Source organism: Squalius cephalus (assembly GCF_949319135.1).
Source record: "Squalius cephalus genome assembly, chromosome: 15".
In the NCBI taxonomy this organism is placed as follows: Eukaryota; Metazoa; Chordata; class Actinopteri; order Cypriniformes; family Leuciscidae; genus Squalius; species Squalius cephalus.
Window position 1 is genome coordinate 33842279 of NC_137136.1, and position 14537 is coordinate 33856815.

General features: G+C 38.0%; 1 protein-coding gene across 1 annotated transcript in view; it reads left to right on the top strand.

The window, feature by feature from the left end:
- Window positions 1-14537, top strand: part of grik2 (glutamate receptor, ionotropic, kainate 2) — a 230032-nt gene that overhangs the window by 164535 nt on the left and 50960 nt on the right. The window contains exons 12-13 of the mRNA XM_079895063.1: window positions 5797-6020; window positions 13591-13709. Of these exons, the coding sequence (XP_079751189.1) occupies window positions 5797-6020; window positions 13591-13709 (343 nt within the window). The remainder of the gene's footprint in view (window positions 1-5796; window positions 6021-13590; window positions 13710-14537) is intronic.

Here is a 14537-nt window from a genome sequence, read left to right on the forward strand (position 1 = left end):
ATGTTAATTCTTCCTGAAAAAAAATAAAAAATAAATAAAAAAATAAAATAATTATATATATATATATATATATATATATATATATATATATATATATATATATATATTTATTTTTTTTATTTTTTTTAAACTGCACAGAAGTTCTATACATTTCTTTGAATTACATTCCATCATAATTCTACTTAAACTAAAATTTGAATTAAAATTCTGTTTGTTGCCTCAATTAAATTTCAATTACATTATTAATAAATTGGACTTAATTCTTAATTAAATTCAGGATGGTACACAATCCTGACACACTTCCACCCTGCTGCAGAAGGGACCTGTCAAGATTATACAATAAAATGAGATGCTTTCAGTGTAGAGAGGAAACAGATATGAAAATAAGATTAACAGTGTGTGTGTGTTTGCGCAGCAGATGGCATGAAGATGCGATAAAATAAAACTCAAGCACATACTGCCGAGAGGACACAAAGTGAAAAATCTGGCATTAGTTTTCCCCCTATAGAGCTTATTAAGCACACACACTTTTACAAACACACACACACACACACAGGAGCAAACACTGCCCTTCGATATCCTCATTAGACTCCTCTAAGACGACGATAGGAATAAACACATTTCTGAGAAAGCGTTTTCTGCACACTGTGTGTTCAATAGCAGTATCCGTTGCTCCAACCGATATATCAGACATCTCTCTTAGTCACTGCTCCTCAATTGGCCACGGTCGGATCGTCTGGTGTGAAAGTGTGTGTGTGTTGTCGTAAAACATTCCCCGGCAAACCCCCCCCCCCCCACAAGACGAGAGCAGGACAGACTGTAATTGGCCTTGACAAGCTTTCAGAGCAGTCTGGAGTTTGCAGTTTGCCAGTACATTGATGTGCTAGAGATAAAAATATCTTGTCAAAGGACTTTAGAAGAAGAAGAAAAAAAGAAGGTAGCGAGACAACATCTGCTCACTTCTGGCATTAATTTGCCCCCTCTGGGAATAATTATAGACAATCCAATAATTCTAGACAGAAGCCTTTATTTTGAGTGAAATTATACCAATTCTACCAGTAAAAGCAGTGAAATTGAACTAAATGTCAGTTTTAGCGTGTCAGCGTTCAGACAGCAGGCCCTCCATGAGTTCTGGAGGAGGAATAACGCCTTCACTGTGTCAAAACCCATGTTTCTTTGAAGAATTATCGCATCGAAATTGTACTGGATATAATCTCACATTCACAATCACACTGTGGTCAAACTATAAAACATCAGCACTGGGCTCGGACATGTGTCATTTAAATGTTAAGCCTTTAAAATAAGTTTGACGGCTTGAAACTATTATGCAGGATTTAAAAGAGGAGTGTATGGTGCAGAACACGATACTTTGAAGATACTTTTTCATGTGAGTAATTTCTTTTTTATTTGGAGCTTAATAGATGCTAACCTCTGAAGATACCGTTTTACATAAAATGAATAAGTCTGGGATCAGTGTAAAAATAACTTCACAGTTAAAGCAAATACTCAATAAGTTATAAGTTTCATTCTATAAACCACATTTTAAACTTTATGTACTGCATACAATACTGTGAAAAAAAAATTATATATTTAATATATATATATATACACTCACCTAAAGGATTATTAGGAACACCATACTAATACTGTGTTTGACCCCCTTTCGCCTTCAGAACTGCCTTAATTCTACGTGGCATTGATTCAACAAGGTGCTGAAAGCATTCTTTAGAAATGTTGGCCCATATTGATAGGATAGCATCTTGCAGTTGATGGAGATTTGTGGGATGCACATCCAGGGCACGAAGCTCCCGTTCCACCACATCCCAAAGATGCTCTATTGGGTTGAGATCTGGTGACTGTGGGGGCCATTTTAGTACAGTGAACTCATTGTCATGTTCAAGAAACCAATTTGAAATGATTCGAGCTTTGTGACATGGTGCATTATCCTGCTGGAAGTAGCCATCAGAGGATGGGTACATGGTGGTCATAAAGGGATGGACATGGTCAGAAACAATGCTCAGGTAGGCCGTGGCATTTAAACGATGCCCAATTGGCACTAAGGGGCCTAAAGTGTGCCAAGAAAACATCCCCCACACCATTACACCACCACCACCAGCCTGCACAGTGGTAACAAGGCATGATGGATCCATGTTCTCATTCTGTGTATGCCAAATTCTGACTCTACCATCTGAATGTCTCAACAGAAATCGAGACTCATCAGACCAGGCAACATTTTTCCAGTCTTCAACTGTCCAATTTTGGTGAGCTTGTGCAAATTGTAGCCTCTTTTTCCTATTTGTAGTGGAGATGAGTGGTACCCGGTGGGGTCTTCTGCTGTTGTAGCCCATCCGCCTCAAGGTTGTGCGTGTTGTGGCTTCACAAATGCTTTGCTGCATACCTCGGTTGTAACGAGTGGTTATTTCAGTCAAAGTTGCTCTTCTATCAGCTTGAATCAGTCGGCCCATTCTCCTCTGACCTCTAGCATCAACAAGGCATTTTCGCCCACAGGACTGCCGCATACTGGATGTTTTTCCCTTCTCACCATTCTTTGTAAACCCTAGAAATGGTTGTGCATGAAAATCCCAGTAACTGAGCAGATTGTGAAATACTCAGACCGGCCAACAACCATGCCACGCTCAAAATTGCTTAAATCACCTTTCTTTCCCATTCTGACATTCAGTTTGGAGTTCAGGAGATTGTCTTGACCAGGACCACACCCCTAAATGCATTGAAGCAACTGCCATGTGATTGGTTGATTAGATAATTGTATTAATGAGAAATTGAACAGGTGTTCCTAATAATCCTTTAGGTGAGTGTATATATCTATATCTATATCTATCTATCTATCTATCTATATATATATATATATATATTTTTTTTTTTTTTTTTTTTTTTTTTTTTTTGAAAGAAATTAATATTTTTGATCAGTAAAGACACATTAAAGGGTTAGTTCACCCCAAAAAATATGTAATTAATTATCCTCATGTCGTTCCAAACCCGTAAGACTTTTGATCATCTTCGGAACACAAATGAAGATATTTGTATGAAATCTGTGGGATTTCTGTCCCTCCATTGACAGTCTACACAACTACCACTTTCAATTTTCTAAATATTAATTCAATTCAATTCAATTCAATAAATGTATTGCCATGTCAACAAGTTGATAGGAATTTGTCTTGGTACAACTCTCAGACGTAAATAACCTAAAAGACAAACATCATAAGTACAAAAAACAGACAATGTTCACCAACAATACCCTTTTTTTTTTTTTTTTTTTTTTTTCATGGTTTTATTAATCGCCAATGTGCGTTCAGGAGAGCATCACTACGCATGTGTGTTGCGTTGACACGAGAGCAGACGTTGTCTGATTAATATTTTGAAAATAAAGCACTCTCATCGCTTCATAAAATTAGGTTAAACCACTGGAGTCACATTGATTTCTGAAATGATGTATTTACTCCCTCTCTGGGGCTTGGAAGTAGTGTTGCATAGACTGTCAATGGAGGGACAGAAAGCTCCAAGATTTCATAAAAAATATCTTCATTTGTGTTCCAAAGATGAACTAAAGTCATACGGGTTTGGAACGACATGAGGGTGAGTAATTTGAATTAGTTTTGAGAATGATTTCTGAAGGATCGCGTGACACTGAAGACTCAAAATTCAGCTTTGCCATCATTACATTTTGAAAATAAATTACAATAGAAAACAGTTAATTAAACTTGTAATAATATTTCACAATATTAATGTTGTTATTGTATTCAAATAATGCAGCTTTGGCGAGCATAATAGATTTAGTTAAAAAACAATTTTTTTTAAATCTCACCAACTCCCAACTTTTGAATGGTAGTGCATATGAATACACCTCTGAAAAGCTACATTGTTGCTTTGACAACCCTAATCAAGATGTTATGGCATGTTTACAATGGACATGAGTGAAGCATCACATCTGAATCTCTCCCATTATAAGCAATTAAGTTGTAAGCAGTGGAAGCAGAACAGACTGTATAGAGCTGGATTTTTTAAATTGTGCTGTGAATATAAACAGTACGACAGCATCTCTACCAGTTGACACATCTCAACCCTCACCTCATACAGTCTTACTCCTTATTGATATGCTAAGAAGACATGGTTTTGATTATTGCAGCTGTGGTTGTCACAGTGATGACAACATATCACAGGCCACACCAACAAACCGAGGACATGTTGAGTAGCGTTCGTGTAGGCAGGACCGTAGTAAACTAGGCGGTTTGCCTAGAGCGTCATCATTGCCTTCCGAGGAAGCATCTAATGGAAATAAACCTCATAAGTAACGGATCTGGAACGCTTTCCATACGTCGCACATTTAGGCTAAAATGATCAGCATAATTATAGTGCCTAGTACCGTTTGCAACATTATTTGCATTGGAAGTGTGCCTATTATGCCTTAAAATGCTTGTCTTGCAGATTTCCAGTTTACAGTGTCTCAATTTGTTCCGCAGTATAATTTGCATGTAATGACTATATAGACGCCACATCTCTTTAAGTATAGACGGTTCTGTTGCTTACAACGGGAGTGATCTAGTTTGGGATGTGTCATGTTGCTTCATTGATGTGTATACACAGTTTAACTAAAAACCCCTAGACTAGGTGTGATAAGAAAATAGATTGATTGTCCAACATAATCTAAATAACTATAGGGACACTTTATTTTGATGGTCCACTTTATACATTTTATTAACGATAAGTAACTTTGCAACTACATGTCAACTAACTCTCATTAGAGTATTAGTAGACTGTCTGATTAATATCTGCTAACACTTTATTGTGATGCTCCTTGACGGACATTCTACTGACTATAAGTAACTTTACAAGTACATGCCAACTTATTCTACTAACCCTAACCCTACCAGTCTACTAATACTCTAATGAGAGTTAGATGACATGTAGTTGCAAAGTAACTTATTGTTAGTAGAATGTCTGAATTGGACTATCAATATAATGTGTAACTATAACAATTTTACATTTTGATGAATTGGTGGTGAATTTGTATGAATTTGAATGAAAATTTTATTTGTAATTTGTTCTCACACCATACTGATGGTTAGGTTTAGGCTTAGACCTTCAAGCTTACTTTTTTCCCAAAAATGTAATTGTACTAATTCACCACCAATTGTTAAAATGTTAAAAAAGTTATGTTTTCTCATGAGATTGAATTGGATGGTGATGACATTTTCCAAACATTGGGCCTCATTAATGAAACAAGCAGAATGGACAAATGTTTCCCATTCTGGCGGCTTCACGAATTTTTAAAAACTGGTACATTTTAGTGAACTGGTATGCATTCACAGTGACAAACATGACCAACGACTGCAGCACGTCGAAAACCTTGGACAGTTTGTTTGTATGTGGACTAAAAGTTACAGTCTGAGAGACGGGATATTTCCGCTTCTGACAGTGAGCCAACTTCGGCAGACCTGCGTAAAACCTTTAACCCCTTGATTTTCCCTCTTTCATAAGTGCTGTTTTCATTTTTTAGTCTAGTTGGGTAGCTGAGCGAGTGGATTCGGTTCAGCGCCCCTCCGGTCCCTTAGACCCCGTAAATCATGAAAGGCTTTAGTAAGTGCTGAAACAGTAGCAGGTAAATCAAGAGAGAGAGCGCGAGTCCACGAGAGGGCTTTAAATTTCCTCTTAAACGCTGTGGGGCAGAGTGTGTGATGTGTAAAAGCCCTGTTTTCTTAATTTGATTTCCTCTAAATGCTTCTGCTTGCCCTGATTTACAGCCTATCGCTCTTTTCCCTGTGCGTTATTTGTTGGCAGAAAGCTGATCTTGCAGTGGCGCCGCTGGCCATCACGTACGCGCGGGAGAAGGTCATCGACTTTTCCAAACCCTTCCTGACGCTGGGGATAAGTATACTGTACCGCAAGCCCAACGGCACCAACCCCGGGGTGTTCTCCTTTCTCAACCCCCTCTCCCCCGACATCTGGATGTATATTCTGCTCGCTTACTTGGGTGTCAGTTGTGTGCTGTTTGTCATAGCCAGGTAACATACCAGCCACACATCTATATAGACATAACCCCACATCATAACCTCATCTCATTGACATTTTAGATTTTAGATGTTTAGATTTAACATTAGTGGCCTTGAAGGAATAGTTCACCCAAAAATATAGTTTCTGACATTTACTCACCCTCATATCATTCCAGATCTGTATGACTTTCTTTCCGTGGAATGCTAAAGGTGATTTTTTTCACCTCTTTTCCCTGTTATCAAAGTTCAAGGCAAATAGGCCTGTGATGATGCAGAGGCCCTGTTTACACCTGGTGTTAAGATGCGTTTTGGTCGATCGGATCACAATTGGATGGCGGTAAATGCAGGTGTAAACAGGGTCTAAAACGTTTTGAGCTTGTCCACTTTGGACCACTTCCAGAGGTAGTCGAAAACTCTTTCGGATTGCTCTCCTAGTGTAGACGCTCGTGTGGTCGAATGCGTTCGAATAGCCCCATCCTCCATTCCTTTTCAAAATCCTGCTCTGGTTATTCTTCAGAAATTCACTTTGTATCATCCATGGAAGTTTGACAGACTTGAAACGACATGAGCATTGAGTAAATGTTGACTTAAGGAATAGGTTAACTATTTCTTTGAGAATTCTGAATGCCACTCACAATATTTACACGATGAAACGTCATGAGATTCAGTTCAGTCGTTTCCTGGAAAATTGTAGAATTATGAAATTCTTGCAGGTGTGAATAGGAGATAACAAAGAGTTGAGGCTTTCATTTGAGTGAGAGAAAGAGAGAGAAAGAAGCACGGACACATAGGAAACACACATGAGAGAGGAACTTTAAGGGTTGCTTTGGTCTTCCTGTCTTGACGCGGAGGAGATACAGTATGTGCCTCGACTCTGATAATGCACGATAGCACAAACCACAAAAGCAAAGATGCTAAATCACAGTTTAAAGACGATATGTGTGTGAACGACATAAAGCAGGTATGCGGGGAGTGTTCAAGCGTGTGTGTGAGTGAGACTGAGGCATTTTCTGGTGTGAAACGCAGCCCTCCCTCCCCATCCCTCGCTGTCCCTACTGTCTAGTTTGTATCTTTTTCTTTTCTGACTGGGTTTTTCCACATCCTGCTTCACATTTCCTTTGGCAACTGAGATGTTATGATATCTAATGCTACAAAAAATGTGTTTGTATAGTTAGCAGCAGATATTGCTCTACATATACTTATTCCTAAACAAAATTAAGTAGCCTAATTTTTAGGATGTATAATGTATGATAAATAAATTACACTTTATTGTTTATAATAAGTGGAGAGCACTGGCTAATGGTCCCTTAATTGGATATTCTGGATTTAGTGCAAGTTAAGATATCAATTAGAAAATAATTTTGATTCGCACTCAGTTTGTAAAAACAAACTAAAATATAGCCTCAAGCAGCAGTTTGCAGAATCCACTGGCTATAGGAATCTGCTGGAAAGGAGTCAATGAAATGACTTTTTATGTATCTGTTCATAACTTTATAATAAGTTATTTTATACCTGATATTATTATATATTTCACAGCTCAGAATTGACAACTGTCAGTTCATGTTTTTCCTCATTGCTCCCAGATTGGCAGATACAGTATAGTATGCCAGCTTCACTGCAACCATGAGTCAAAAACTGCAAATATATCTCGCTGAATGAAGACTGTACAAATGTAGGGTGCCATCCAGTTTTGACATTTTTATTACACGTTATGAGGTCAAAAACAAAAATGTACAAATGAAACGTGCACAGATTAATTGTTCACAATAAGATCTATAATATACATTTAGAAAACAGATGTGAAAACAAGTTTAATATTCTTACATTTTAATTTTCAAATCCATGAAAGTACAACATATCCATAAACATTTTGCAAACTTAGAAAAACTATATGTAACTGTGACATGTATAACAAAACTGATTCATTGCATGACCCTTTCATCAGAAGATTTTACATAAGGCTTTACATAAATGTCAAATACTGCAAAAATCAATCAATCAATCAATCAATTTAAAAAGAAAAAAGAAAAAAAATGGAGGAAATTATGGTTTCCTGAGTGAAATCTGTTCCTTGTCACATGTAAATGTGTAAGTCTCCATCTCAAATGAGCTACTGGCTGACGATTTGAATAGCAAAAATTAAACTACAAGTTGCCAGGCAACCATCCAACCCATCCATCCCATAATTACAAAACGCAACTGGCCTCTTCTTCCATTATACTTTTAGTGCTTCCATTTGAAATGACTTTTTGTATGTACTTTTTGAAACTGATGTATGAGTCGAAATTATCTAGTGTAATCGACAGCTTATTATGTATTCATATCAGACCCGGAATTGTCCTTTAAATGTCATATACTGTAGTGAACTCTTAGAATAATCATTTTTTAATCATTAATCATACAAAACCATTTTCATTTGCATTGGGTCTTTCCATTGGTCCTCATCTGAAGCATGGTGGGGAGAAATCCACAGAAAATGCCTTATTTTAACCCTAAAACTCTTGGGTTACTGCGTTCAGCTGGTCTAACCCAAGAGCGTTATGGTTAATGCACTTGTGCTTTATAAATGTTACTGGCAATATGATCACATAAGTTTATAACAAGCTACAACTGCCATCTAAGTTGGTTCAGAATATGCACCTTTCACCTTATAACTGCACTAATGTTAATGCTGGGTAAGTGTTCACCTTTCCATTCCTCAACTAGAGCACACATAACAAGCACACACATCAACGGCATGTTTTAACAGCAGGGAAGACCTAACACAAGATCCTATTACTGTGTTTATGTGTTCGTCTCTTCGTACACATTTCTTTATGTGTGCATGTGCGACTGCTTTTGTGTGTGCACTTTAAAGCTGGTATATGCAGCAAACATGCGTGTGTGAGAGAGAAAGACAGAGCGAGAGAGAAAGAGATCACAGGGTGACATAATGGGGACTGGTGGAGGGTTTCCTAAGGCTTATTCTCACCATGCAGTATTTAGAAACCTTCCTTCTGGGCACAGTATGAAAGTCAAATATTTATCCTCTTCTCAGAATCTGTAATGCATATCAGCAGTTGTTTTTGTTCCTGTTGTTTTCATTCCCTTGCAAAGTTTCTCCTGTCTTCTGCGAAAGCAGGTGATGAAGCAACCGAGGAAGTCTCAATTATAAAAGAGTTACACTTACTGTACTTATCACGCTGATTCTTTTGCCATAAAACGCTGCCAATGCAATACTTTTATGTTTCAATTCTGCGTCTGATTCTAATGCTTCAAAGAAATATATTTTTTTTAGTGTCAAATTCTTATGAAAAGCAAGTTTATCTTACTATTCCATCCATACAGTTGAAGCAGGAGTTTATTGTATGTTATTTATAGATTGAAGTTCTGTACTTCTGTAATCTGCTACAGTAAGTGAAACAAGAGCAATTTTTTTTTACAAATTGATTGAATTATATACATTATATACCAGAATAGAAGAGGCATACAGTTGGAGAGAGTGTTATATACATACATATTGTTTATGAAAAAGAAATGATGACTGAAATCCTTCCTTCAATGTCAGTCTAGGATCTTTCTTGGAAATCTAGGAATCCAATCGTTCAGAAGCTCTCCTTAACAAGCAGAATGATTTCACATCTGTAGCAAATGGTGCAGGATAAGTTACTCAACAGAGGATTAGGAGTTTGTTTAAATCCCTAAATGAAAGTATGAGCAATATTTGAAGTGATGCTTGTCTTAGTAAACATCACTAATGAATCATTGTCCTTGGTGCAGTGAGAAACCCCAAGCATGCGAAAGAAAGGAAGGGATACGTCCTCCTCACAGTATGAGTAATGCTTTCACCAGTCTGGGCAAGTGCTTATCAGATCCCGCTCATTTCCAGGTGGAATATGCTTCTAAATGGGCTGCACTTAGGATGATTTAACAGACTGCTGTGTGGAGCTGACTAGATAATTACTCGGAGTCTATGAGGGAAGAGGATGGAAAGAGGACACTGAAAATGTATTTTTCTCGTTTTACAGTACAAATATTTAAGATACATCTACCTGAGAAGCAAAATTTTCTAAAATAAGACAAATGTATTTTAATATAAGAATACATATATTCTCTTATGTATTCTTTTTTTTCTAAGCATAGCCCTTAAAAATTAACGCACATTTGATTAGAACCGCTGAAAAATCTGTTACGCAATCTATTACTATTCCTTCTGTCGTCTGATTGGTAGTTTATACTTGTTTAGCAAGTAAAAGCCCTTTTAGTATAATTGTAAAAACATCCACCTTCAGCTCGTGGTTCATGTGTCTTTTTACTGTGAAATCTTTACTGATTTTCAACTATAGTTGAAAATCTATAATCCTGGATTGTTTTAACCCAATTTTGGGTCAAATATGGACAAAACCAAACATTGGGATAAAAATGTCATTTAAAAATGTAACCCAAGGGCATTTGGGTTGATACAACCCAGCATTTTTTAGAGTGTAAGTCAGCGCAAGAATAACTTTTATATTGTTAGTAATATTTCAAGATCCACGAGAATCTTCTGCATTGTGTTAGTTGTGGAAATTCACAAGAGGTCATACTTGGCACTGCTATTAGATGTTATAGACATCTCCTAAGACTGAAACTCCAGTAAGACTATGCTGAACAAGCAGCCAGTCTGTGAAATCTATGGTAGCGCATTGATTAGCAATGCATCCTTGTGTCGCATTCTTATTGAATTGCATGTTAGCTAATCAACATGACCTCAATGCTAAACGCTGCAGCACAGCAACCCTACTTAAATATGTCAGTCTTCCAGATCTGACACTGCTGTTATCAGTGCGTGATCGGTCCTGCGCACAATGACTTTCTGAAACCCCCCCCAACCATTGTTCTTTCCTGGGGCATCAATGTTTCCTCAGCCTTCGTTTATCTCTTCATGTTGACCTTGCTCAAATTTTCCCTCTGTGGCGCAGATGACCGGAGATAACAGAAGGTCAGTATAATTGGATGAAACTGACAGCTAACGGGCGACTGACGCTTCCCGTAGCAGCAGGTTAAGCCACGTCTCACGCAGACAGAGGCTGTTCATCGCCTCTCGCTCCTCCGCTGGCACGCTCCAATCCATGACAGACATCCATGTTAGATTTGCCGTTAGTAATTGGCTTTACACAACATGATTGTGTGAACTTGAACAAAGACCCGTTGCATGAGAGGTCTGGGGTAGAAGACTTTGCAAGATTAAAGTTCGTATGTACTCAGACTTGCATCACAAATAGCGAATGAGCGACTAGATCAGCTGGTTCAAGTTCAAAGATTTTTGTTCTATGGCTCATTTCTAGTGAGTCTAGAGCCTACATAGGCAGTGACCTTCTAAGGTAGCATCTTTACCTCATCTCATAAGAATTTGAATGTATTCGTGCTGGTATGTAACATTTACAGTTGTATTTTGAACTTATATGAGAATGTTGTGTTGACTGTTTTTTTTATTAGTTTGATGCAGAAGTTGAGCTATTTAAAGAGCACAGTAATCATTTTCAGATTGCTCCAGCACTTGACGAATCTTGCTCATAGACTCATAGATGCAGAAAATGTTGTGTACTTTACTTTTAGTGTCTGAAAGTCTGATGAAAGTCTGAAAGAGTTTTGATGAAAAAATAATAACAGCTGAGACAAATAATCTCCTTAGTATCTGATTGCCCAACTCTTGAAAAGCCTGTAGATGCTTTTTTATTCCATCACTTCAGTGCAAACTGAATTGGGTCACAATGCTTAATTGTCACCCAATCAACCTTTACTAATGTAATGTCACTTATATTTAGCTGGAGTAAATGGAAAGTCTCAATGTGGGAGAGAGATAGCTCAGAACGAGGCATCGAGGTGTGGAGATGATGGAATAGACCAGATCGTCTGCATTGGGCATCTAAATTAATTAATCATTTTGAAATGAATATTCAGGGTTAACTACACATTAAGCTATATTGACAGCATATGTGGCTGTCAATTACCAAAAAAAAAAAAAAAAAAAACCCTTCTAAAAAGAAATGCACAGATATATTGTTAGTTAAGGCTTATTCACACTAAGATGGAACACATCCTAAATGTGTACTGTGTACAACAGTACCAACTGTGTGTCAGGCTAAACGAAGGCTAAATACACTCCCCGTATTATGCCCCTTTTCACAAGATGTAAAATAAGTCTCTGATGTCCCCAGAGTGTGTATGTGAAGTTTTAGCTCAAAATACCCAACAGATCATTTTTTACAGCATGTTTAAATTGTCATTTTTTGGGGCTCAGAAAAACGCGCTGTTTTAGTGTGTGCCCTTTAAATGCAAATGAGCTGCTGCTGGACGACACAGGGGGCGGGGCTTCATGAGCTCACGCTCAGTCTCTCAGGACAATTTCATCTCACGGAATGATGATAATATCAGAAACTCTCAGTAACGGCGTTCATTTCGAGTCGGACAATAGAGTCAGAGTGCTGTATAGAGATGGAACAGGTATAGTTTAGTAGTTTAATTACGGTTATAACGTATTTGGCATCTGCTTGTATGTATCCATTATTAATAGCCTACAAGTCTGCTGTTTCGGACCAGGTCCGAATGATGATCAAACATATACTGATGAGTTTAATAAAGTTTATTGTACATAACACAAAAGATGAAGCGTCAGTTTTACTTCAGAAAATCACTGTAAGAGCTGAGTAAACACAGTAAGTTATAAGAAGTGCGCAAGTACATAAACGAATTTCGGTAGAGTTGAGGGAGCATTTTCTTTAAAAACAAAATAATTCCACCTCGTCTTCAGCGGCTGCCTCAGATTTCGGGAGTAAATAGAGAGAGTTATGTGGATTAATACATCCAGCCACACAACACCTACAACTCTTGGGAGACATTCTCGTCAGTGCAGCAGCTGTGAACGCGATCAGGGCGGGGCTATGTTGAAACGCAGTGTCTGTCAACACTCGTGGGTGGGGCCTGTGCCTAGTGACGTCACTAAAACAGCATTCTGAAAACAGGTCGTTGGGAGACACTGCTGATGATTTATGGGGATTAATAAAAAAGGAGTGAGTAGATTTTTATCACTATTGGCTGGTTGTGTACACACACTGCCAACACACATTTATGTCCAAACTGAATTTTGCATAATAGGGGACCTTTAATCTCTCACATTGACAGTAAAATCCAACACATAGCAAAATAAATATTGTAAATTAGATTGTTTTCACATGTGTAAGTTTTTGTTTATTTTTAAAACTTAATTTGGATGTAACCTGGGATATTCATTTAATTTTAACATGGGTTGCTCATATGCATTGATAATTATGCTTGCCTAAAAAAGGGTGATTGGAAACATAAACAGCTCTAACCAACATGTAACTACTGTATCACAAACTTAACTTATTTATTTCTTCCATTTGATAAGACAGATGGTAATAGATTCCTCAAGAGAATTTGTATTTTTCCTGAATATTGATATCTAATTGACTGATGATTATGCTAACCTGTCTCTTTCTCCTTGTGTCTCTATAGGTTGACCTGCCTTTCCTTCATTTTTCTTCTATGTACCACATCGTTTGGAGTAAAATGTATCTGTGTTCTGTGTCGCTCATCACAGGTTTAGCCCCTACGAATGGTATAACCCCCACCCGTGCAACCCCGACTCGGACGTGGTGGAAAACAATTTCACCCTGCTAAATAGTTTCTGGTTCGGAGTTGGAGCTCTCATGCAGCAAGGTAGACGCCTCTGCCTGCCCCTCTTAGCACACATCCCACTCTTTTGCTGGGGGTCCCAACTTGCTGTTGTCAGGCCCACTATGATGCATGGGTGCCTCTGTGCATGTAGTTCTAGAAGCAAATTGGTTGCTGGCCAATGGTATGAATGGGGCTGTGTGGGACTTGAAAGTGTTTATTGGTGGGTGTTGGGTAGAGCAGTGGTTCCCAAACTTTGTAGAGTGTCGTACCCCCTGAGGCATTTAAAGGGTTAGTTCACCCAAAAATGAAAATTCTGTCAGTAATTACTCTCCCTCATGTTGTTCCAACCCCGTAAGACTTTCGTTCATCTTCGGAACACAAATTAAGATATTTTTGATGAAATCTGAGAACTGTCTCACTCCTTCATAGGCTTCTAGGTTATTGCATCTGCCGGCCCAGAAAAGTTAGTAAAGACATTGTTAAAATAGTTCAAGTGACTACAGTGGCTCAACCTTAAGTTTATCAAGCAACGAGAATACTTTTTGTGCGCAAAAAAAAACAACACATTTATTTAACTATTCATTTCCTTCCATTTGGGCCTCTGATGTGAGTTCACAAGAGAGCCATGACGCATGCACGAGAACTGAGAAGATGACGCAGATGGGTCTCGATGTAGTGTTTAAAATGGTTCTAAAGTGTGCATTTCTTGGATTCTCGTTGCTTGATAAACTTAAGGTTGAGCCACTGTAGTCACTTGGACTATTTTAACGATGTCTTTACTAACGTTTCTGGGCCGGCAGATGCAATTACCTTGCAGCCTATGAAGGAGTGAGCCAGCTCTCAGATTTCATCAAACAAATATCTTAATTT